This window comes from Myxocyprinus asiaticus, chromosome 33 (genome assembly GCF_019703515.2).
Source record: "Myxocyprinus asiaticus isolate MX2 ecotype Aquarium Trade chromosome 33, UBuf_Myxa_2, whole genome shotgun sequence".
NCBI classification, from domain to species: Eukaryota; Metazoa; Chordata; class Actinopteri; order Cypriniformes; family Catostomidae; genus Myxocyprinus; species Myxocyprinus asiaticus.
Window position 1 is genome coordinate 39,739,293 of NC_059376.1, and position 25,189 is coordinate 39,764,481.

At 37.7% G+C, this 25,189-nt stretch overlaps 1 protein-coding gene across 3 annotated transcripts in view; it reads left to right on the forward strand.

The window, feature by feature from the left end:
* LOC127423717 (dedicator of cytokinesis protein 5-like) overlaps positions 1-25,189 on the forward strand; it is an 82,422-nt gene that overhangs the window by 920 nt on the left and 56,313 nt on the right. For 2 of the 3 annotated variants that reach the window (XM_051668236.1, XM_051668238.1), the window contains exons 2-10: positions 13,090-13,173; positions 15,589-15,629; positions 15,744-15,799; positions 17,773-17,869; positions 18,036-18,184; positions 18,632-18,767; positions 19,438-19,595; positions 20,913-20,994; positions 21,153-21,282. In XM_051668236.1, coding sequence (XP_051524196.1) covers positions 13,090-13,173; positions 15,589-15,629; positions 15,744-15,799; positions 17,773-17,869; positions 18,036-18,184; positions 18,632-18,767; positions 19,438-19,595; positions 20,913-20,994; positions 21,153-21,282 — 933 coding nt within the window. Of the gene's footprint in view, positions 1-13,089; positions 13,174-15,588; positions 15,630-15,743; positions 15,800-17,772; positions 17,870-18,035; positions 18,185-18,631; positions 18,768-19,437; positions 19,596-20,912; positions 20,995-21,152; positions 21,283-25,189 lie in introns of those variants that run through there. The other variant, XM_051668237.1, reaches the window with a different exon arrangement.

Here is a 25,189-nt window from a genome sequence, read left to right on the forward strand (position 1 = left end):
TTGTTGTGGTGGCACGTTCTTAAGGGATATGTAATCTGTTGGTCAGACATCAAACAGTCTGGCTCAAACTTTTTCTACTTTTCCTGAGGACCTGAGGACCTTACATACATTTGAGGAATTTGTGTTTGTATGGTGATTCTCACAAAACTTGTCAAGAAAATGTCTTAGTCATATTTTACACCAAATCAATTAATCTAGAAACAGTTTGGGCAAAAAAAAAAAAAAAAAAAGAAGCAAATATAATGAAATTATATTTTGCATAAAGACAATGAAGCCTACATTAAGGACCATTAAAGGAATAGTTAATCCAAAAATGGAAATTCTCTCATCATTTACTCACCCTCATGGAATGTATATAACTTTCTTCTGCTGAACACAAATGAAGATTTTTTGAAGAATATCTCAGCTCTGTAGGTCCACACAATGCAAGTGGATGGTGATCAGCACTTTAAAGCTCCAAAAAGCACAGACAATCTTAGTTAAAGTAATCCATATGACTCCAGTGGTTAAATTAATGTCTTCTTAAGTGATACGATATGTTTGGGAGAGAAACAGATCAATATTTAAGTAGTTTTTCCTATAATTGTTTACTTCTATTCACTTTCCAATGCACATGCATGAGAGGTCCCATTCATGCAGTCCACTTGCATTGTATGGATCTACAGAGCTGAGGTATTCTTCTAAAAAACTTTGATTTTGTTCTGCAGATGAACAAATCATACACATGTGGGATGTCATGAGGGATTGAGTAAATGATGAGAGAATTTTCATATTTGGGTGAACCATCCCTTTAATGGCCCAAAAATGCGAAATAGAATCACCCAGTGTCATTTTTCCTTCTTATAAGGGATTGTTAAAGAATGTCTCCATTTTAGCCTACTCCAAATTTATGAATTAATAGGTGGGTAGCTGACGGATAAAGTGTCCATGGACTCAACATCAAGATTTAAGGATAAAATGTGTATTAATGTACAGTGTTGTCACAGTACCAAAATTTCAGTAGTCGGTACCGATACCAGTGAAATTTCATGGTTCTCGCTTCCAATTTCGGTACCACAGCATAAATACGCTAATATGAAAATGTGCTACTGAACACACCCGTTAAGCCTATTTAAAAAGTTACATTTCAATGTAAATAATAAATGAAAATAAATGCATGTTTCCTTCAAGTGTTTCTCAATCAAGGATGCATTGCTTAGATTGGGGGAGTCACGTGACGCCATGCGAGGATTGGACGTGTGAACGGCGAGCTCTGCACACTTTGCTAGTTTTAATACTTTTTATGATATAAACCGGTGAGATTCCATACAGTCTGTTCCATAACTGTTCTAGGAGGACAATATGTCAAAGAATTCAAATTTTGAGCTCTGGAGACATTAAAAGAAACGTGCTCAATCTGACGCCCCCGAGCAGGCCGCAAGTCTGGGAGTTGACTTAGATGGGGAGGTGCGGGAAATGCGGCGAGAGATGTTGAACATGTCGGCAATGCTGACGAAGGTTGTTGCAGACTTGGAGGATCTTGCTGTAATACGTCGATTGATCACCAACATGGAGGCGAAGTTCACTGATGTGGTTACAAGAGTGGGGGATGTTGAGAAACGGATCGATTACCGGAGTCATCAGAGAGGGATTTATCTGCTAATCCACTAGCAAACAAGGTGGATTTGGAACGTGTCTGGGAGAAGTTGGAGGACATGGAAAACCGTAGCCGGCAACCATTCACATGCCCACAGCAAGCGATGTCCTTCATAAAGTCAGTGGAGTGAGTCATCTTGTTGTACTCACGTTGTAGCCGAGTGGACCGGCTCACTGAACATTCGCTTGACTATTTGAGGAATCTGCGCACTCTTTTTGTGCTGGTTCCTCCTAGCGGCTGGAGTTTATTTTGTAGAGTAACACACTTTCAGGATAGTTTTATGGATTAATCTACATGCTCTTTGTGTTTATTCCACCTATTGGCTGGAGTTTGTTTTATAGATTATCATTTGCTGTGTAATTCTGTTTTACAAAAGTTGTATAGAAACACCGGCCTTGAGCAATCCGACGGCAAGGTTGTCGCGGAGCTCTCGTAGGCGTTCATGGACTGTTTGAGTTTGGAGGGATGGACACCAGTTGGCACTGTCATGTGCGGGGTTAATGCGCACGTTTTTCTTTTTTCTGTTTGTTTTGTTCTGGGGGATGTTCGGGTTTTGATGGTTGCACTAATGTTGGAATGTGGTTTTTATAATCTTGTTTTTGACACACTATCTATTTTTTCTAATATGTCAAAATGTCAAACGGTAATATGAGTGGATTGTCTCTCTCCATGTGGAATGTGAATGGGTTGGGGCACCCCATAAAAAGAAGGAAGGTTATTTCTCTTAAGCGTAAGAAATATGTTATAGTGTTTCTTCAAGAAATGCACCTTTCTCTGCAGGAAGCTGAAAAATCTGGCTCGAGTAAGAGCAGGGGAGTCATTACCTTGATAAGTAAACATCTACAATTCAAATGTCTCAAACAGATTAAAGATAAATTAGGAAGAGTCATTATTGTTTTATCTGAAATTCAGGGACAAAGTCTTATTTTGGCTAATATTTATGCACCTTACTTTGATGATCAGGGCTGTTTTATAGATCTTGAAGAGATGTTGCAAGCCGCTGGCACCCCTCATGATATAATATTGGGAGGAGACTTTAATCTTTTGATGGATTCAGTCCTTGATCATAGTGAAGCAAATATGTGCAAGCCCCCTACAGCAACATTGACGCTTCACTGGATGTGTAAAAATCTTGGTCTTACAGATATTTGGAGACTTTTGAACCCATCTGGTAGGGACTATACATTTTTTTCATCAGACCATAAGATTTACTCTAGATTTTTATATATATATATATATATATATATCCAAGTCCCTCATTTCATATGTTGTTGGTTGCTCAGTTGGAAACATTTTAGTCTCAGATCACGCCGTGGTGTGTTTAGAGGTGCTGCCATATATGGAGAAAAAGAAGTCATATTGTTGGCGCTTTAATGTATCCCTTTTGCAAAATTCTGAATTCCAATAAATGCTTAAGGTTGAAATCAATGTCTATATGGAGACCAATTGGTCCTCAGTATCCTCTGTGGGCGTGGCTTTGGAGGCACTTAAGGTGGTTCTTAGGGGCCGGATCATACTGTATGCCTCATTCACCAAAAAAATCTAAAGCACAAGAACTCGTGGAATTGGAAGGGAATATTAAAAATGCAGAGGCAGAGCTGAAGCGCCGAATGTAGTCTTGCTTGTAGTATATTGCCTAATTATTATTATTTTCATCATTACAGTGAATTTTACAGTTTACAGTTGTAATATATTTCTGTCACAATTTCTTCAATTTCAGGACTCTAGCTTATATTTTGAAATGTGCTTTTATTGTGATGTGTATTTTTTGCCGGAAGCTTCACGAAGGCTGCGTGCTAGCTAGGACGCATCCTTTGAAGGCTGCGGTATACTGAGAGTCCTCCTTTAAACAAGCCTCATTTAAACGAGACGGCCTTCGTAGGACAAACAGAAACAGAACTTATGGTTGCTGTGACAGCATGCCACTCTTTAACAAGCACGAGCGCTTTGAGTGAGAAGGGAACAAAGTCCCTTTGGAAGGGAATGTATGAGGTAAATTTTAGGAGAGTTATTATGATGCAGAGAGAAAAGACATTTTTAGTCTATAATACTTTATTTTAATTATATATTACTATAATTTTACATATTATATACTCTACACCCATCTACTGAGGTACTTCAACCTGAGAAATAACATTACTTGCGTTTGAACATCATATTTTTGGGTAAATTGGCGTAATTGTTTTTCAAACAAATGATGTTCATTTCCGTTGAAGCAAAGAATTGTGAGTTGTGAATGCACACGAAGGATACACCTCATGCATCCTCCGAATTCGAGTGAAAGGTCACATTCGAAGGCTGCATTCGAAGTGTCCTACTCGCTTTTCTGAAACGAGACAGCCTCGATGACGTATGCGGCCAACAAATGCGACCTCCGGAGGACGAGACACAGCTGGAGACTTTTAAGTCACGTCTGAAATAGGGTTGAAATGATTAGTCGACGTTATTGACAATGTCGACATTAAAAAATTGTCAACAAAATTTTTGTTGTTGAATAGTCATTTGATCTTATTTAACGTAACATGATATCATATGAAACTCTAATGATGGCACGTGAGAGCAGCACTGCAGTTCATGCCTGACTGAGGAGAGGAAGAATTACACATCTCACAGTCCAGATGCACTCCAAACTTTCCAAACAGCTTCAGGTGATGTAGATCGCAAAGTATGAGGGAATTATAATGCAAAAATACAAAATAAGTAATACTGAAGCACTCTCGTTGTGAAATAAGCAGAGCTGGAGCTGCCACTCCGCTGAAGCAGAACTTGCGGATTGAGTGTCTTTAAAGGAAACATCCCACCATTATGCAGTTATATTTAATGAGTTATAGCTTTATTAAAGTTCAAATAATACGGAAGCAGATCGTGTAAATAACTACAAACTCCGAAACTGGCATTTGTCTGTGCAGTCAGCGCCTCTTCTATGAGTTGTGTGAATGTCCCGATCTAAAGGGGAGAGATTAAAACTGCACCCAGCTGATGCACACTCACGGGGACTCTCATCCCTCGAGCGCACACGCTTAATGCAGCTTGATTATAACGTGATGGCTCGCGACTTGTTGAATCATAATATATGTCACTGTGCATTTCTTATCGTGAAGAAAATTGGCAATACGCAGCTTTATTAATAAGAGAGAGGTTTTTTTTTTTTGTTTTTGTTTTGTGAACTATAGATGGATTGATGTGAACAGAAAGGTGAGAGAGGGTAGTCTTCACCCCATTATACACTGCAACAAAATATGTTTTGGCTTGTTTTCCAAACTAAATATCTAAAACTCCTTTAAAACAATGTAAATTTTCTTTAGCAGCTATACTGCAGAAGAAAAAAAGTGTTATCTGAGAATGTTGAACATAATATTAAAAATACAAATATTTTAAAATATCTAAAAATCCTTTAAAAAAGATGCATTCACCTGAGAAGCAGCATATAAGATATTTAGACCTGCTTTCAGAGAATAGATCTTGAATATAAATATATTTTGTCTTTACTGCACTTGCAGAAGTATAACCAAGTGAAAAAATACACTTATATACAAAATACACTTATATGTAAGATACATTCCCTTTTTTATTTTTTTTTTATTTTATTTATTTATTTATTTTTTTATTTTTCCCCTTTTTCTCCCAATTTGGAATGCCCAATTCCCAATGTGCTTTTAAGTCCTTGTGGTTGCATAGTGATTCACCTCGGTCCGGGTGGCGGAGGATGAATCCCAGTTGCCTCCGCGTCTGAGACAGTCAACCCACGCATCTTATCACATGGGTTGTTGAGCACGTTGCCACGGAGACATAGCGCTTGTGGAGGCTTCACGCCATCCACCGTGGCAACCACGCTCAACTCACCATGCGCCCCACCGAGAACGAACCACATTATAGCGACCACAAGGAGGTTACCCCATGTGACTCTACCCTCCCTAGCAACCGGGCCAATTTGGTCGCTTAGGAGACCTGGCTGGAGTCACTCAGCATGCCCTGGGATTCGAACTAGTGAGCTAGTGAACTCCAGGGGTGGTAAAGTTACATTCTCTTAAAGCAAGTCTAAATATCTTATATGCTGCTTCTCAAGTAAATGTATCTTGTTTTAAGGATTTTTAGACAATTTTAAATGGTAACAATACGATTTTTTGCCGTGAATTTCTTTACTGAATTAAACTTAATAAAAATTATTTTTTACCTTTAATTCAATGAATGTCATTTAGAGGTATTTTTAAAAGATGATTTTGTCCTCTTTATTGTTAGTAAGCACGTTTAATACAACCTTTTCAGTCAGGGCACAAGCTGAATAATCGGTTAAGAGCTAATGATTAATCGTTGCAATAACTGCAGAATAGTCTAATAATCATTCTAATAATCGTTAGATTAATCGATTATCAAAATAATCATTATTTGCAGCCCTAGTCTGAAATCTCATCTCTTTACACTGACCTTTGAGTCTGACAAATGAAATGTAGAACACAGTTTTGTAGTGCTTGTAGTTTGTGTATGTGGTAATTTTTAAATGTTATGTTTGAAATTTTAACTGTTGTTTTAGATGCTTAATAAATAAAGTTGAGTTGAGATTAAAGCGCAAATGCTGTGATTTAATTATATAAATATATAGTTTACATGTGCTGTGTGGTTCACAGTAGATTAGTGCTCTGCTCTGTCATCTGATACAACGGGTTGTGAATGATTCTCAATATGTATGAGCGGTCGGATTTATACATTCATTCAAAGTACGCATCTCTTCCACACTAAGATTGCAGCCTTTAGCGGTTTAATAAATCACACTAGGACGTGTCACAATTTTAATTTGATTAATTGTCCATTTCAGCATAAGGAGTAACAGAGCATGCGTTCAAAATTAGCATTTTAAAGCTGTCGTGTGCCAGTCATACTGCGCACTGGTACCAGATAGAGTCGGTGCTCGGTACTACCGGTACTGTAGAAACACCGGTATCATTACATCTTATTTATTTTAGTATCGACTTGGTATCAAAGCACCAGAACTTTAAGACAACACTACTAATGTACTATGGGGAAAGTGTATTTGGTCCTGTAACTTTAAAAGTTTTTCAAAATTTTTTACACCTTTTTGCCTTCTAGTTTGTTTGAAACAGTCCAATGAATTAGATTTTTTTTTTTTTAAGTTGAATATAAAGTCATAAAAGCTTTATGCATAATAATTGCATGCAAATTATTACTATTATTATTTTTAAATAGTTGTAGATGGAGTATTTTATGTTACACCACAGAAAAGTCAACCACATGCCTGTTACTGATGGAAGGAAATATGTTGAGTGAACCATAATCATATAAATGGGTGTTATTTTTTCCCCACCATGACATCAGCACACATTCTGCCTGTCACCATAACCACAAGGCCTTAGTTACACTTTGCCCTAAGATAGGCTAAATTGTGATTACACAACTGCTCTCTGAAATGGCCTGGTTGCTGGTCAACCTTCTTAAAGGGATAGTTCAGTCTTAATTTACTCACCCTCATGTCATTCCAAACACTTATGATAAAGAACATGTTAAACAGAATGACAGCCTCAGTCACCATTCACTTTTATTGTATGAAAAAAAGATGCATTGATGGTGAGTGGTGACTGCGGCTAACATTCTGCCTAACATCTCCTTTTGTGTTCCATGGGAGAAAGATAGTCAGGGTTTGGAACAACATGAGGGTGAGTAAATGATGGCAGAAATGTCATTTTTGGATGACCTACCCCTTTCAATTTTATGTTGGATGCAGTTGGAGTGTCTGAGCAAAGAGTGTGAAAAAGGCAAAATGTCAAGTACCAGTCTGCTAGTGTATGCTCTGTCTGTCAGTGATGTCATAGAACACAAAGGCCGGTCAGATTGGAGCTGGTTGGCACGGCTCACAACCCAGTATGCACTGGCGCTCATCACTGTGACACCTCTATGGCCCATTTGGCCCAGACAACAAATCACACGCTCAAATGGTGTGTGAAGTGGAGCATTGTGTGTGAAGCTTGGACTCTGCTTTGATTGGCCAGACAGTTTTTGTAAAGCTCAAGTGTGTCATTTCTGCGCCACAAACATCACCAAACAAGATTGCAAAAATAGTAATTGTTTTCAAACAGGCTCCCCGAAACCCCGCCACCCCATCTGCCATTGGCCGAACAAATAGATAGTCCCGCTCCAAACTCAAACCAATGTCGTTATGTCAAGCTGGATGAAATGCTCAAACAAACTGGAAAATCAGCCTACAAACCTCTACATATTGAGCTAGTTTTGGAGAAAGTATGTGCAAATCAACCAAACCTTTGTGACAAATAGTTTCAAACTGAACGTGATAAATGTAGCCAGGGGTGATGGAATTCTTCTCTACCTTTGACACTCCTTTGCGAAGTCTAGATTTGTTTGGGCGTAGACAGGAAATGTCATACACCTGTATTATAAATGATTAATCTGACCACCAAACCAGAGCTATGTTTATGAGAGGAGCACGTGACTCTTGAGCTGATTTTGCAGGTTGCTGAAGTTGTGTTATGGTGGTGTGTCTCTTCTTCATGTCTTGTAATGAGCTAGTACTGCACTGACGCATTTGTAGATAACAGAAAGGGGTTACCTCATACTATGGTGTGAAAAAGAAGTGGACAGACTTATCAGTTGTGTGCGCATGAGATCTGCAGTGCACCAGTGAAAGCATGTCATGAAATGTAGCCTCAAGCGTTTCAGGTTATAACAATGTGCATGCCTCAACAAGGCCTGAGCCTTTTTTTCTCCTTGGGCTGAGAGTCGTGCGGTGCAGATATTGTGGCATTGTGCTCTTACACAACGCAGGATATTACAATGCCTGATGCGAACGAACAATATATTTTTTGTTTAGTTCAATGTATCAATTAGGGGTAGGCGCTTTCATTTATATAAACATTTTCTCACCTTTTTGGTCGATTAATTTTATACATCACAACACATACATATTTATGGAAAAATGGTTCAAAGGCTACTGAAAAAATAATGAATGGTCATTTTGACTTAAATCAATGTCCAAAGTAACGGAATGGGTAATCATACTTTATTTAAACAGTCATGTATATTCCAATGAAAATAGTTTTATCAAAATAAATAAATAAATAAATAAATATAAGGGTGTTCTTCAACTTCAGGCACTTTTAGCACTGTGGACTTTTAGAAAGTAAAGTCTCATTAAAACACTTTTCACACTCACTAGTTTATTTAATTTGTCTGCTAACAATGTCCAACAATGTATGTCCATGCTCCACAGGAGATTTGTGTCATCTATGTCATTTTTTTTCTGAAAGTCATGAAACTTCCCACCACAATGTCATATCCAGCACATCTCAAATTTTGTATAGTGTTTAAAAAGGAATATTCCGGGTTCAATAAAAGCTAAGCTCAATCAACAGCATTTGTGGCAAAATGTTGATGACCAAAAGAATAATTTCGACTCGTCCCACATTTTCATTAAAAAAAGCAAAAATCAAGGATACAGTGAGGCACTTACAATGGAAGTGAATGTGTTTAAATGCAGAAATGTGAAGCTTATAATTTTATAAAAGCACTTGCATTAATTCTTCTGTTAGAACTCTTTATATGAGCTGTAAAGTTGTTAAGTTGTCATTTTTACAGTCATTTAGGGTTTGTTGACATTACATCATCATAGCAACAAAGTTGTAAAATTGTCTATAACATTACACAGAAAAGGTTTGTAAGTGATTGTATCATACTAAAATCATGTTTACATGCATTTTGTTTATGTCTTGTGGCTAAATTTTGAAAAAGTGATTATTTTAACGTTCAAAAATTGGCCCCATTCACTTCCATTGTAAGTGCCTCACTGTAACCTCGATTTTTGCTTTTTTAAAGAAAAGGAGGGGCAAGTCGAAATAAATTTTTGTGGTAATCAGTATTATGAAACAAATGCTGTTGATTGTGCTTAATTTGTATTGAACCTGGAATATTCCTTAAATAGAATTCTGTGGTGGAAATTACACTGATGGAAATTATATTAAAACGTGTTTTACGTTAAATGCACGACGACGACTCCTTGCTTAGGCTAATTTCATAGCTAACGTTTTATGTATTCTAAATACAAATGATTAAAACATCCTTTCACACTTTATGCGACATTTGCCAAAATTACTTCTTGATTGGAAATTGAGTGGAAAAATATTTTCCTTGATTTGTCTTTAAACATCACTTATCTCATATTCCATCTCAAGCATGCTCTTCAGTGACACTTTTGTTGACTAGGTAAACAAGTACACTAACTTTTGAAAAAACTTGTTGTGGTGGAAATGAGGCTACAACTGTGAGACAGTCATTATTTAAAAAAAAAAAAAAAAAAGACAATATAGAAATCATTTTTACACAATGAATATTGAAATGGTTTGTGTATTTCACTATTTGTTTAGATTATCAAGGTTTTAAACATAATAATTTATAATGGAATTTTATAGTTTAATATTGAAATTCTGGGTCTGGGATAAGGCTAAAACAGTTAAATATGTACATATTAGGCATTTTACCAAAGTACCAAAATAAATGATGAAGGCCTGATAAAAAGTTTCCAATTCAGTTTTAATGAGATCATTCATCTAACAAAAAGAAAAAAAAGTTGAAATCTTTTCAATTTAATACAACAAACTCTTGTGTCATGAAAGTGAAGTAACACCCATAAATGAATGGTTAATGGTATTTAATAAGTCCATAATAAATTTGATTTGTTCTCTCTCCATGTTTGACAGGGGCAGAATAAATGCTAGTAGGAAACCTTATATATATATATATATATATCAGTTCCACATCACTTTGTTTTCTCCTTTTTTGCTTCAGTTGGTATTTTGCCCACCCCTTTCAGCCTGTTTCAGAGTTTGCACATTGTCATTAGTTTGTATCTTTAATTTGATCTAATATGTGTAAAAGTTATGACGATTAGTGAGATTAAAGCCTTCAGTCTTGTAGTGTAGACAAGCACTGTTTTAGGTTCAGCTGCAGTTCAACAGGCCAAACATTTTTCTACAAGTATGAGGCAAGCACTCAGTACCTGTCAGAATGTTCACATTCCAGGAAATAGCTATTTGTCTGTTGCTTTTTTGTGCCAGATGATATTATGTACAAGTATATTTCAAACTCAACTGTTATCTAACGGCATGGTGTGGACTCAGAAATATGTTATTAGTGGTGTTTGCTAAGGCAAGTATCATTATTATTATTGCTCATACATGAAGTTCGTAATTTGAACAATCTATGGTGTCCATTTTTATGCCAAATGTATTGGCTTGATGAGTAAAGGTGCAATATTACTTTTCTAAGCAGTCAGACTAACCATTTCCACCTGGCGGATGATAAAACGGGCAGAGAAATCCCCAACCAGGTGTCATAGTGAAAACGTGACTCTATGGCTGTGTCTCGTTTGGAAGGATGCGTCCTCCAGAGGTCGCATTTGTCGGCCGCATACGTCATCGAGGCTGTCTCGTTTCAGAAAAGTGAGTAGGACACTTCGAATGCAGCCTTCGAATGCGAACTTCTTTCATGGGAATTCGGAGGATGCATGAGGTGTATCCTTCGTGGGCACTCACAACCCACAATCCTTTACTTCAACGGAAATGTGTAAAAAAAAAAAAAATGATGCCAATTTGCCCATAAATATGATGTTCAAACCCAAGTAATGTTAATTCCCAAATTGAAGTACCTCAGTAGATGGGTGCAGAGTATATAATATGTATAATTATATTAATATCTAATTAAAATAAAGTATTAGACTAAAAGTACACCTGTAAAATCTATTTTCTTTTCTCTTTACATCATTATAACTCTCCTAAATTTGACCTCATACATTCCCTTCTAAAGGGACTTTGTTCCCTTCTCACTCGAAGTGCTCGCGCTTATTAAAAAGTGGCGCGCTGTCATAGCAACCATGTTACGTTATGTTTCCGTTTATCCTACGAAGGCCGTCTCGTTTAAACGAGACTTGTTTAAAGGAGGACGCTCGGTATACCGCAGCCTTCAAAGGACGCGTCCTACCTAGCATGCAGCCTTCCAAACGAGACACAGCCTATATCCATTTTTGAAAAACTTGCTATACGTATCTCCAGGTACAATTCCCTGCAGTTTCCAGGTGAAATGAACACTAGAGGCGCTAAAACAACTGTGTGTTTTATTCACTTTCACTCAAATCATGACTTCAATGGCTGATTATGACTTTCTCAAACGCATCTTTAAGTTTTTTTTTAAACATCTCTTATATTTTAAAACACTATTGGTTAGGTTCAGGCAAAAGTTTTATGTTAGGGATGAATGTTTTAAAAACATTAATCTAGGGGGCCTGGGTAGCTCAATGAGTAAAGACGCTGACTACCACCTCTGGAGTCGCAAGTTCGAATCCAGGGCATGCTGAGTGACTCCAGCCATGTCTCCTAAGCAACCAAATTGGCCCGGCTGCTAGGGAGGGTAGAGTCACATGGGATAACCTCCTCGTGGTCGCTATAATGTGGTTCTCGCTCTCAGTGGGGCGCGTGGTGAGTTGTGCATGGATGCCACAGAGAATAGCGTGAAGCCTCCACACACACTATGTCTCTGCGGTAATGCACTCAACAAGCCACTTGATAAGATGCGTGGATTGATGTCTCAGATGCAGAGGCAACTGAGATTCGTCCTCCGCCACCCGGACTGAGGCGAGTCACTACGCCACTACGAGGACTTGAAGCACATTGGGAATTGGGCATTCCAAATTGGGGAGTAAAGGGGACAAAACAAAAATAATAATTAATCTAAAATTCACCTTAAAACCTCGTCTGAATACAACACCATTTTACTTACTTTTGGCGCCCCCAGCTGGACATTTCACTGGAAACCTGTGGCCAAACTTCTTATAGCACAAAAATGTTGTCATGTTCACGTGAATTTCATGAGATCATGTTGGAAATCCCTTAGACTTAACATTAAAGGAGGGTCCTGAGTCATGTCTAGAGACCAGCAAATCATAGAGACTTGGGAGTGGGCTCTTTTGACTTGGTCCAGTATGTAACTTTCCAGCCCAGAACACCCTAGAAACCCTCTTAACCACCCAGAACATACTAGCTACTCCTTTGCTGGTCAAGTCAAGCACCCACAACACCCTAGCATTGTGTCATCGAGCTTTGCATTGTCAAGCACCACGCATTTTCTTCAGAAATGTCAAAACTCAGTTTTACTGTTGTGGTCTCATTGTGAGTTTGGATTTCTGGGATATTTGGCTGTTAGTTTGCAGATCTGAGTCATACTGTTAGACGTCAGACAAGACAAGTGGCTGTTTCCTGCAGAACTCAAGAACTCTCCACATAAGAACTTGTGCAACAGTTGTTATGCTGTTTCGTGCTGTCAGATATTTTTTTCTCTCTTTCACAAGACAGACAGCAGCATTGTTACTTTTATTTTTTTGGTAAATGTTTAGCTTCCTGTGGTCTTTGACCCTATTTTTTATTTTTTTTACATTTCAGCCATCTGTAACTATAAATCCAAAGGAGAGCTGGAGTTGAGTCTTCAGGTGGGGGACACAGTACACATACTAGAAACATTTGAAGGTGAGTGTGCTACAGCATGGCATGATTCGTCTACCTGCACTTGTTCACACTTGTGCTGAACGCCCGATCTGGGATATCCCAGAGTTCTTACGAATTCTTGAAAGATGTAGGAATGCAGACACTTCACATATGACCTGCATAATACAAGTGGAGAACCATATTTGATTAGATGATTTAAAGATGTCATATTCTGTATTTTTCATGACCATTCACCTCTCTGCTTACACTTTATAGTAACATCCATTTTGGTGATCACAAGCGTATGGTGCTGAATGCAGGTGTAAATCTGGTCCAAAACATTTTCATACAAAACCTGGAAATATCAGGGAATTGTAAAGCATTTCCAGGCCTGAGGAAATTAATTAAATCTTAAAAGTCATGGAAAAGTATTTTTTTTACTGAGTAATCCAATATTTTGTCAATGAACCACTGCATTAAAACAAGTCACTGGATTGACCTCTTGTGATCGATTTACCCAAGACGGATGTTAATACCAGACGAAAATGGTGGAATTAAACAGGCAAATGTTTTGGGGGGTGTAACGATTCACTCATCTCACGATTAGGTTCGGTTCACATTACATTTTCCCTCTAACTTTTGTTGCTGCTGAGCAAATCCTGTTTCTGTTCGGCAGAAACTTCAGCCACCTGAGCAGAAAATTGTGTATATATATATATATATATATATATATATATATATATATACACACACACACAGTATACCAAAATTTTAGTTTGTACCAATACCAGTGAAATGTAAAAATTCTTGACATTCTTGAAATTAAATACCACAGTAAAAATGGATAATATGTTATTATGCCATTGAACACACTCCTTTATTTAAAAGTTATATAAATATTAATGTTATATAAATATTAATGTTAATATAAACATATTAAATAAAAACAATGGCATGTTGCCATAGTGTTTCTGAATTAAGTAAACATTGCTTCATGTTTTTATTATTCAGGTGCGTAGTCATAATAATAAAGAAATAGCCTAAGTATTAAGTAAACTAAGAACATAGTAGGCTAATTATAATGAATAAATAAATAAAGAGCAGTCAGTGCCTTTCTTGTCAATATTATTGTTTGATTAATATTAACAACATAATAGACAACGGCAGATCTGTTAGGCTGCAGTAGTGTGTTTACACTGCAAAGTCATATATGCAGATCTAATATTTTGACACATACATGATTTGTTACACCTGTATGCATTCACATAAGACATACAGTAAGTGACTGTTTATCACTCTTTATTCCACATTCACCAATAGCGCTCGCACCCCTTGATAAATGCAATATATGTATGTGTTGTTTCATGACTCAATAATGTGTATTTCCACCTTGTATACACACAAGATTTCACTCAAAGCTTCAGCTCCTTACTGGAAAAATTAAGATTCATATGGACTCCATGCAGTTGAAACACTGAGTGTGCATTTACCTCTGAAAGAAAATCTCTAGATTTTCCAACACACTTGAGTCCGTTATCTGTGCGGGTGTTTTTCCGTCTTTTTTTTTTTTTTTGTGGCTTTTAGAGGGAACAGTGTTCACGATTCTTTAAACGAAGCCGAATCAAGAAAAATTAAGATTGAACGTTTTTTATTATTATTATTACTTTAAAGACATATGCAAAACAGTTCCTTTCCTTTAAAATGTAGCTAAAAGTACTGTTCTTAAAAGTGGTAAACTATCCACCAGAGATGTACTGGGACTTAAAATCAGCCCGGAAGGGGGCAATGGTGACACCAAATGGAAATATTAGCTAATAATTCTGCTTTGCTGAAAATACGGAATTATTTTATTACTGTATGCTGTTTAGCTTTTGCAGTTTCAGCCAAACTCATCGTACAACACCTGTGGCTGCTAGTGTGCAATTCTATTTTAGAGTTCCTTGTGTGCAGTGAAGCGATTTCCATTTGTATCCCCATGTTACGTAGGTGTCAGAATCTCATCAGTGCGCATCGTCACATTTTTGAACCAGGATGTATCGTGCCACGATAAACTGTTACCCCCCTACTATTTTTACTACTATACCTTTAAGACTTCTATATGTAAGTGACCTCTGTTGTGGTTGACTAACAATTTAGTTTCATCAAATGCAGTTTAGTTTTAATAAATGGTCTGGGTGGACTTTGCATTGTGAATTTCAGAGTATGTCAATGTTCAAAAGATCATGAACAATCCTGTTTTCCATGATATTTTAAGCATAGAAAACCTGGTTGTGTTATTTACATAAGAACCCTAGTTTTATATATATCCATCCTGGCACTGATCAGTGATATACTCTATATTACAGCTGTATTAGTCTTTCTCAGAAATAATGTAAAAAAAAAAAAAAAAACACATGTTATTGTTATGTGCTTTCATCTGTCTCAGGTGATCTGTCTTTCTCTTTCTCCTTCTCCCAGGGTGGTACCGAGGATACACACTACGACAGAAATCACAAAAGGTGTTGGGATAATTGTCATCCTACTGATAAACTGACAATCTAATCATTACCTGACATTCTGCATGAATTGCTTAGGTTCTTACAAGTGCTGCTTGTTGTTGTCTTATTTCAAAGGGCATTTTCCCTGCCAACTATATTCATCTGAAAGAAGCTAAAGTTGAGGGAATCGGGTAAGAGGCAGATCATATGTTGATTTTGCATTGTAATTAATTTGGGGCAAGTTGTCCATCGCTTAGCAGTTAATTTACCATGTAGCCGACTGTCAAAAGAATATACAGTGCCAGTCATTTGCCACTGGCGTTTCAGTGTTTCCCCTAGGATTTTTTCAGCAGCGGTGCTGTTGTGCACGCATCCACAAGCCCGCAACACCGGACCCATATTAACGCGTGTCAAAGATTAGATTAAAACGGGTGTCAAACTCGATTTCATCCTTGGCCACATCAGGGTTTATTTGTGCCCTCAAAGGGCCCGTTGAAAATGTGGCACCAGCACCTGCTTTGGTAGCACCCATGCAAATAATGTTACATGTTATGTGTGTTGAAATGCACATTTGACAGTACAGCTTGATTTTGAAGTTGAGATGCAGATGGAAATTATAATATTAACAACAGAAATATCTATGGAAAAAATAAACACCTCATTTTATATGGCTAAATTGAAATATTCTGACAGTGTGAATAAATTAGGTCTTCTTTACAGATTCCTTTCAGGCTCCTACTGATAAAACTACATCATGTCTTGGAATTGGAGAACTTGGAAAACTACATGTCTTGGAATTTCTGAAAGCAAACAAAACCACTTACATTTTCCTACAATCAGAGAGCATTGCAAGAGTACATATTTTACATAGATGGAAAACTGATAGCTTGGTCCATAATTATGAAAATGCACCTTAGTTCTTCCATAGAATCCATAGTTTTAACAATGATATTTGTTATAGTTCAAGGTAGCCATAGATAAAACCATGCATGGCTCCTCACTATATAAAGAACAATGGCATTTTTGTAATGAAAAACAGCAGTCTGATAATTTAGAAAGTTATTCTGCCACAACTACCATAGGTAATACAGTATAGTTAGTGTAACTGCAGTACATCCATGGTAAAATTTTGTAAGCGTTGTGATCTGAGAATTGAAAAGTCTTTTAATTTATGTTTTCTCCTGTTTTCTTTGTCAGTGCCATTTAGAACGTGGGGGCTATTTGTTTTAAACTAGTTACATTACAGAGACAAAAGAGTTTTGCAGCAGACAATTCTGTACCACATTCAAACGAGTTTCGTAATCCCCGCCGCACATCTTACTGCTTCACAAGCGCATTTAAAATAGTCTTTTCGGTTGAGACCAGTCCGCAAATTACCACACCTGCTCTGCCCTCGTGCTGCTATGATTAAGCCGTTTTGATAATTGACCCATGTAGCACTGTTTCATTCCACTTTTGAAGCAAGCAAAATGCACTCCAAAACGTACAGATGACAGGGGAAGGCTCATTTATATTCACGAGGAAAGCGCTAACTGATTGTTCAGTGAAATGTTGCGATCCCCTGCCATCATACGTTTCAGAAATTAGCTCGCAGGCCACTTGAAATTAAGCGAGTTTGACACGTGTTTTTATGCGGCGACGTCACTGTGAGTATTTGTGTGTATTTGTGTGTGTGTGTGTGTGTGTGTGTGTGTGTGTGTGGTGGGGTCCCTTTCGCAGTGTATAAAGCGCACCGCTGACTAGGGCTGGCAAGCGTTAGTGCGTCAAGAATATTAAATTAACCATGTGAAATCCCAACAGCGGTGCGCATAATTCAGTAGTGGCGCAGCACCGCTGCAAAATGCATATAGGGGAAACACTGCGTTTGCAGTTTAGAGGTGAAAGGCCCCATGAAATCAATATTTTTGTGGCTTTTAGTCCACATCTGTGACAGACTAATAGCTATTCCCTATTTAAATAAAGGGACGAACCGTTTGAGATGTCCTGCCCCAACTTTGTTTTAATAGGAAAAACATCAACACAGGAACAAAATGTGCTTGTCAATAATTTCATAGGGTCTTTCTTTAAAATTTGAAGAACTGAGTAAAGCTATTTTTATCTGAAACTGAAATCCTGACAACATGACTAAATCATGTTTTTCTCATAATCTTCTTTTGATGTATAGCAAACAAGAGACTGTAGTATCTACAGATTTGCCCTTGGTACAAGAGCTTGGCACCACACTGCGAGAATGGACACAAATATGGCACAAGCTTTATGTGGTACGTAAACCCACCCGTGTCCTCTTTGCAGTTAGTTTGAGTTCATCTTACTGGCCATTTCAGCTTAACACACAGCTTCCCACATTTGTTCAACAAAGGCAAATCCACCGCAACCTTTTTTTTAGCTATGATACAATTTTTAATCACCTATTCTTCTGCATAACAGAGCAACAAGACCACGCTGTTTCGGAATGTTCAGCAGATGGCCTACAGTCTGATCGAGTACCGCTCGCAGATCGTGTCTGGCACACTTCCAAACGACGACCTTGTGGAGCTCAAGAAGAAAGTCACAGCCAAAATTGATTATGGGAACAGGTGCGAGACGGCTTCACATAATCTTATCTGGAGTTGTTTCACCAAGCAGACTTGATTTCAGAATATCTGATTTACAGACATCCGCAATTTATAGTATTCACACAAAAATGAAAATTCTTCCACATTTACTCACCCCCATGTTATTCTAAACCTGTATTAGCCTTCTAGGGTATATTTTTGGAGCTGCAGTTTTTTTCGTAATTTTCGAGCTTGAGAGCCCGAATTACCTTTCACTTTCATATCAAGGAAAATAGCTGGGATATTTAAAAAAAAGTTCTCCTATTGTGTTCCATGGCAGAATGTCATATAGGTTTATAACTAAATTTAAATAAAACTGTATGTAATGCAGTTAACATAACATATACAATATAACTGTATATGTTGATGATGATAACACACAAGGCGTTGTCAGTATGGTGGTGAGATCTGACTGCGACTGTTTCACAGGATACTGGGTCTTGACTTGGTGGTTCGTGATGAAGCAGGAAACACATTAGACCCGGAGCGCACCAGCACGGTCAGCCTGTTCAGAGCACACGAGTCAGCATCCCGTAGTGTTAACGAGAGGATACAGGAGGAGAAGGTATAATACTTTGTAGTTGCCTGAAGTCCACTTCTCATGTTCGTTAAGGTTTAGGGTTAGTTTGCACCCAAACCAGCCATAATTTAATTTTACATAACCGTTTTCCACTCTTTCTCTGACCCTCAAAATAAACAGGTTGATTTTTCTATCCTACTTTTAAGACTTCTGTATATAAATGATCTCTGTTTTGATTTGCTAACTTCTAGTGTACTGGAGATGTCATTTATCTGGGCAGGCCAGGCTGCTGAATACTGATTAGGTGTTAATATGAATGGGCGGTCATATGTTAATGTGCTCCGAATCATCACAAACATGATGATTTCTGAATAACCCATTTTTGCAACTTAGTTTCAGTAAATGGTGTGCGAGAACATTAAGGGTTTTAACTACTGCTATGCTTTTGTTGACCCAGCCACCATCATGTTGATAGAAAGTCAAAATCAGACCAAAGCTTTCTGCAAACATATTTTGATGACAAATAATACTGAAATCACAGACATATATATAGTTGGATAGACATAGTATTAATGTTTCCAATGATCATGATTTTGAGTTACACTCATTGACTTTCCTCTCTAGTTTCTCATAGGTGTTACAGAACTTCAGTCAAACAGTCTGCGCTTTGTGTCTTTGATCCTGAATGCTACCTCTGTGTTCTCTGTTTTGGTAGATGCGTCTTCAAAACCTGGAGAAACGGCATCAGACCCTCTTCAGCGGCGTGCACACGTACAGCCTCCTAATGAATCTGAAAAACTTTGTATGCAACATAGGCGAGGACGCAGAGCTCTTCATGTCATTATACGATCCTGACAAATCTGAATTTATTAGGTCAGTCTCTCTCTTTGTGTTTTTCTAAAAAGCAGAAAGAGAAGAATGTAGATGTTTTCCAGATGAAGTGTTTGAAAAATGAGAGTTCTTTGCCAAGTTTTTTTTCCCCCTAGTATTCTTGTCGGTTTCAATGGTGATAATATTTTTATCGAACAGAAAGGACTTTGAATAATGTGTAATTTCTTTCTTTAAACATAGGAGAGTTGCTTTAACAGTGCTCAAGGCAAATCATGTGCTGAAATTAATTTACTCTTTCTTGCGAAAGACATCTATGTTCTTTGCATATCAGCTAAATAGCTTTTCAAAAGAAATATAAAAAACATAGTGAATGTACTTCAATGCATTCATTGGTATAGCTTCTTTTCTATGGCCCTATAGCCTCTAACTTTTTCAAGGGCCCAAATGATGGGAAATCTTTAGAAATAAAAGATCATTGTGCTATAAAAGCATATTGTAACTTTCAGAATTCAAAATGTCCTCCCAAGTAAAAAAAGACCATTTATTGTGACCACCCACATTGACAACAATGGCAATTTGTTGTTCAAAAATGTTGCCTTCTAATCAAACCTTATGCTTTTTTTCTGGCTGTATGTAGCACCTGCCACTCTACAAGCTCCCTGATCTTTTCAGTCTGAGTTTAACAGTTTAAGCTGCACATTACAGTGCAGATTTTTATGAGCTCCTGGCACTTGTAATGCAGACATAACAAAGAGACTGTTATAGAAAATTGGGCAGTGTAATCTATATTTGACCCGATTACAAATGTGCAGTTTGTGAATAAATGCTGCCAAGCGCTGTTACTTATTTTACATGTTAAGATGTTTTTCTATGTAAACATGCACTATACAGACATTTTTGCCTGCTGTACTGCGTCTCACTGTTTTTGTTCAGCATTTTATGCAGGAGCGTCACACATTTTTTTTTCGCTATGCTAAGTTAAAAAGAACTTCGGCATATTGACACACATGCTTTCTGCTTCATTCATTGCACTTCAAGGTTTTTTTTGTGTGTGTGTGTGAGAACATGCTCAGTGTGAAAGGCCCTTTAAAAGCAAAATAGCCGTTTAATAGTAAGAGTGAGAGAAATGGTGGAAAATGGTCATGAAATCTGAAAAAAAAAAAACCTTGGGTAACATAAGAGGACCTCAGGGAAAATACGAAAATACACAATATTTGTGTTTTTGTTGATTTGTCTTGATTAATTTTATATTGTTCCTTTCATATACACTAATTCTGTTTTGCATGCCCTTTTATCAATTACTAAAAGTTGTGGAAACTTTGTGGAAAGTAGTTTTTGTGTCACTTTTTTTGCTCTCAGCGAAAACTTCCTGGTACGGTGGGACAGCACAGGAATGCCAAAAGAGATTGAAAAACTCAACAACTTACCTGCACTTTTCACGGTAACAGAGATAAGAATGTATTTCATCATATTGTATTTTTCTCCTAGATTTGTTTTTTCATAGTCTCATACATATAAACCAAAAAAAAAAAAAATTATTCGATGATCTGCCCATGAAACATTTTTAATTGCTTCCTGCTGTTCTCTCACTGTGTCCAGGACCTGAGTAGCAGTGACCTCATCAGACAACGCCTGTTCCTGGTATGTCAGATTATCCGTGTGGGTTGCATGGAGCTGAAGGAGGGGAAGAAACACACAGGAGGACTAAGGAGGCCATTTGGAGTAGCAGGTTCTGAGCTCATAGCATGGGCACTAGATTCTTTATCATAAGTTGATATACAGTAGTCTGGAAAGGTTCCCTTTTTCTTTTTTGCATTACACATTTCACAGGTCTGCCATATGTGGATGGCTGTCCAGAGTTTCTATATTTCAAATGTATTTAGAATATATTAAATCTAGAAATTTTAAAGAGTGGAATTTCATACACAAGTCACTACAAACTCATTAAAGGTGAAGTGTGTGCAGTAACTTCTACACCGTTAGCATCACCAAACAGAATTGCAAAAATAATGACAGGCTTTTTTATTTTTTTTAATTTTTTTTTTTACCCAATTTGGAACGCCCAATTCCCAATGCGCTTTTAAGTCCTCGTGGTTGCGTAGTGATTCGCCTCAATCCGGGTGGCGGAGGATGAATCCCAGCTGCCTCCGCGTCTGAGACCGCCAACCCGCGCATCTTATCACGTGGCTTGTTGAGCGCGTTGCCACGGAGACATAGCGCGTGTGGAGGCTTCACGCCATCCACCGCGGCAACCACGCTCAACTCACCACGCACCCCACCGAGAACGAACCACATTATAGCGACCACGAGGAGGTTACCCCATGTGACTCTACCCTCCCTAGCAACCGGGCCAATTTGGTTGCTTAGGAGACCTGGCTGGAATCACTCAGCACACCCAGGGATTCGAACTAGCGAACTCCAGTGGTGGTAGCCAGCGTCTTTTACCACTGAGCTACCCAGGCCCATGACGGGCTTTTCTGAACACACTCCTCCATCTGCCATTTGTTAGAAAAACAGATAGTCCTGCCCCAAACTCATGCACTTTGTTTTTTGTCTTTATTGCTAATGTATAAAGGGCTGGTTGGGATGCTCAAATAAAAAGAGCAATGTTTTGATAGTGCCTCAGAGCCACAGTGTTTACACTTTTCAGTAGAATCAATCTATGAATGGCTTACTTCATCATTGTGTCTGAATTTTAACATGACATTACAAATGACATACATCAGCTTTAAAACAATAACCTGTGTCGTTAGTGTTGCTTGCTAAGGCAAGCATCAATACATGTATTATTATTAGGGTAAGGATTTGAACAAACCCCTAACTTAAAATTTTAAGCTTAGACCAGAGGAATCTACCTAGAAAAATAGTCCCACTTCAGATTGATGATTTAGACTGCATTACAGCTCAGTAATACATTTTGTACACATGAATGCTTGTAAGTGCTTTCACAACAAAGCAAGTTTCACATTTCTGCTTTTCAGCTCTCTTTGGCTAGCTCGCCTGCTAGGCTTCCATTATGAGTGCATTATTTTTAATGTGTGTTTTGTTCATTTTTACAAACTGAGGGATGAGTCAATATTATTTTATTCAGCTTTTACCCTGCAGATGGCTACAATACAGGTGCATCTCAATAAATTAGAATGTCGTGGAAAAGTTCATTTATTTCAGTAATTCAACTCAAATTGTGAAACTCGTGTATTAAATAAATTCAGTGCTCACAGACTGAAGTAGTTTAAGTCTTTGGTTCTTTTAATTGTGATGATTTTGGCTCACATTTAACAAAAACCCACCAATTCACTATCTCAAAAAATTAGAATATGGTGACATGCCAATCAGCTAATCAACTCAAAACACCTTCAAAGGTTTCCTGAGCCTTCAAAATGGTCTCTCAGTTTGGTTCACTAGGCTACACAATCATGGGGAAGACTGCTGATCTGACAGTTGTCCAGAAGACAATCGTTGACACCCTTCACAAGGAGGGTAAGCCACAAACATTCATTGCCAAAGAAGCTGGCTGTTCACAGAGTGCTGTATCCAAGCATGTTAACAGAAAGTTGAGTGGAAGGAAAAAGTGTGGAAGAAAAAGATGCACAACCAACCGAGAGAACCGCAGCCTTATGATTGTCAAGCAAAATCAATTCATGAATTTGGGTGAACTTCACAAGGAATGGACTGAGGCTGGGGTCAAGGCATCAAGAGCCACCACACACAGACGTGTCAAGGAATTTGGCTACAGTTGTCGTATTCCTCTTGTTAAACCACTCCTGAACCACAGACAACGTCAGAGGCGTCTTACCTGGGCTAAGGAGAAGAAGAACTGGACTGTTGCCCAGTGGTCCAAAGTCCTCTTTTCAGATGAGAGCAAGTTTTGTATTTCATTTGGAAACCAAGGTCCTAGAGTCTGGAGGAAGGGTGGAGAAGCTCATAGCCCAAGTTGCTTGAAGTCCAGTGTTAAGTTTCCACAGTCTGTGATGATTGTGTTTTTTGAAAACCAAAGTCACTGCACCCATTTACCAAGAAATTTTGGAGCACTTAATGCTTCCTTCTGCTGACCAGCTTTTTAAAGATGCTGATTTCATTTTCCAGCAGGATTTGGCACCTGCCCACACTGCCAAAAGCACCAAAAGTTGGTTAAATGACCATGGTGGTGGTGTGCTTGACTGGCCAGCAAACTCACCAGACCTGAACCCCATAGAGAATCTATGGGGTATTGTCAAGAGGAAAATGAGATACAAGAGACCAAAAAATGCAGATGAGCTGAAGGCCACTGTCAAAGAAACCTGGGCTTCCATACCACCTCAGCAGTGCCACAAACTGATCACCTCCATGCCACGCCGAATTGAGGCAGTAATTAAAGCAAAAGGAGCCCCTACCAAGTATTGAGTACATATACAGTAAATGAACATACTTTCCAGAAGGCCAACAATTCACTAAAAATGTTTTTTTTATTGGTCTTATGATGTATTCTAATTTTTTGAGATAGTGAATTGGTGGGTTTTTGTTAAATGTGAGCCAAAATCATCACAATTAAAAGAACCAAAGACTTAAACTACTTCAGTCTGTGTGCATTGAATTTATTTAATACACGAGTTTCACAATTTGAGTTGAATTACTGAAATAAATGAACTTTTCCACGACATTCTAATTTATTGAGATGCACCTGTATGTACACAAACAAGAGGTGAAATTTTATCAAGAAAATCACTAACAAACTGCCAGCATTTTCCATAGTATTTTGAGTAAACAACACTTTTGCTAATTTATTTATCACTTTTAGTTCTGCCTCACATTGTTGTGTCCCAGAACTAAGAAATTAATGTATTTTCAGGCATTGCCGAGTTGCCTTTGAAGAGCATTACTTTTCCTCAGTCGAGAGCACTCAACATTTCATATCTCGCAGATTGTATTGGAGCAATGAATTTTCATTTCACATTTTTAATTGAAATTATTTTGTATTTCAGTTTAGTTTTTTGTTTTTGTTTTTTTTTTTTAATTCAAGTAGCTTAAAGGCACAGTTTACTGTTGTTATCTTTCTTAGAAAATGGCATACGTCTGAACTCTACTATGTCATTTGTTGCATTCTTTTCGCTCTCCTCGGTTCAGATGAAATGAAAATGAAAAGATTATCAAACTTTTATAATCTATTCAGGTGACCCAAGGGGTTCATAAAGCTAGGCGTAGATGGCACACTAAATGATTCCTTTTCATGGTTGTAAGTGCACAGTTTTATCCTGGTTCTCTCTGTAAGAGCTGAAAGAAGAGCTTTTTGTTTTTTGCTTTGTGACATCCAAGACATGACGCTTATTTTCAAACATGTAAAAAAATAAAAAAATCAGGAACTCAAGTGTGATAACTGACAACAGGATATCCAGCAGTTCATGACAAGATCTAAGTGGTCTAACTGTTTCGTACGGTCTTAAAAGTTCTGCTAAATAATCTGATGCCAAACCATATAATGCTTTAAATATAATTAATAAAATCTTAAAATCAACCCTAAAATGAATTTGTAACCAACGCAAAACTGGAGTTATATGATTAAAAGACCTAGTTTGTGTCAAAAGTCTAGCTGCATCATTTTGCACTGATTGTAGTCATGTTAAAGTACATTGATTTATAGTTGAAAACAGGGCATTACA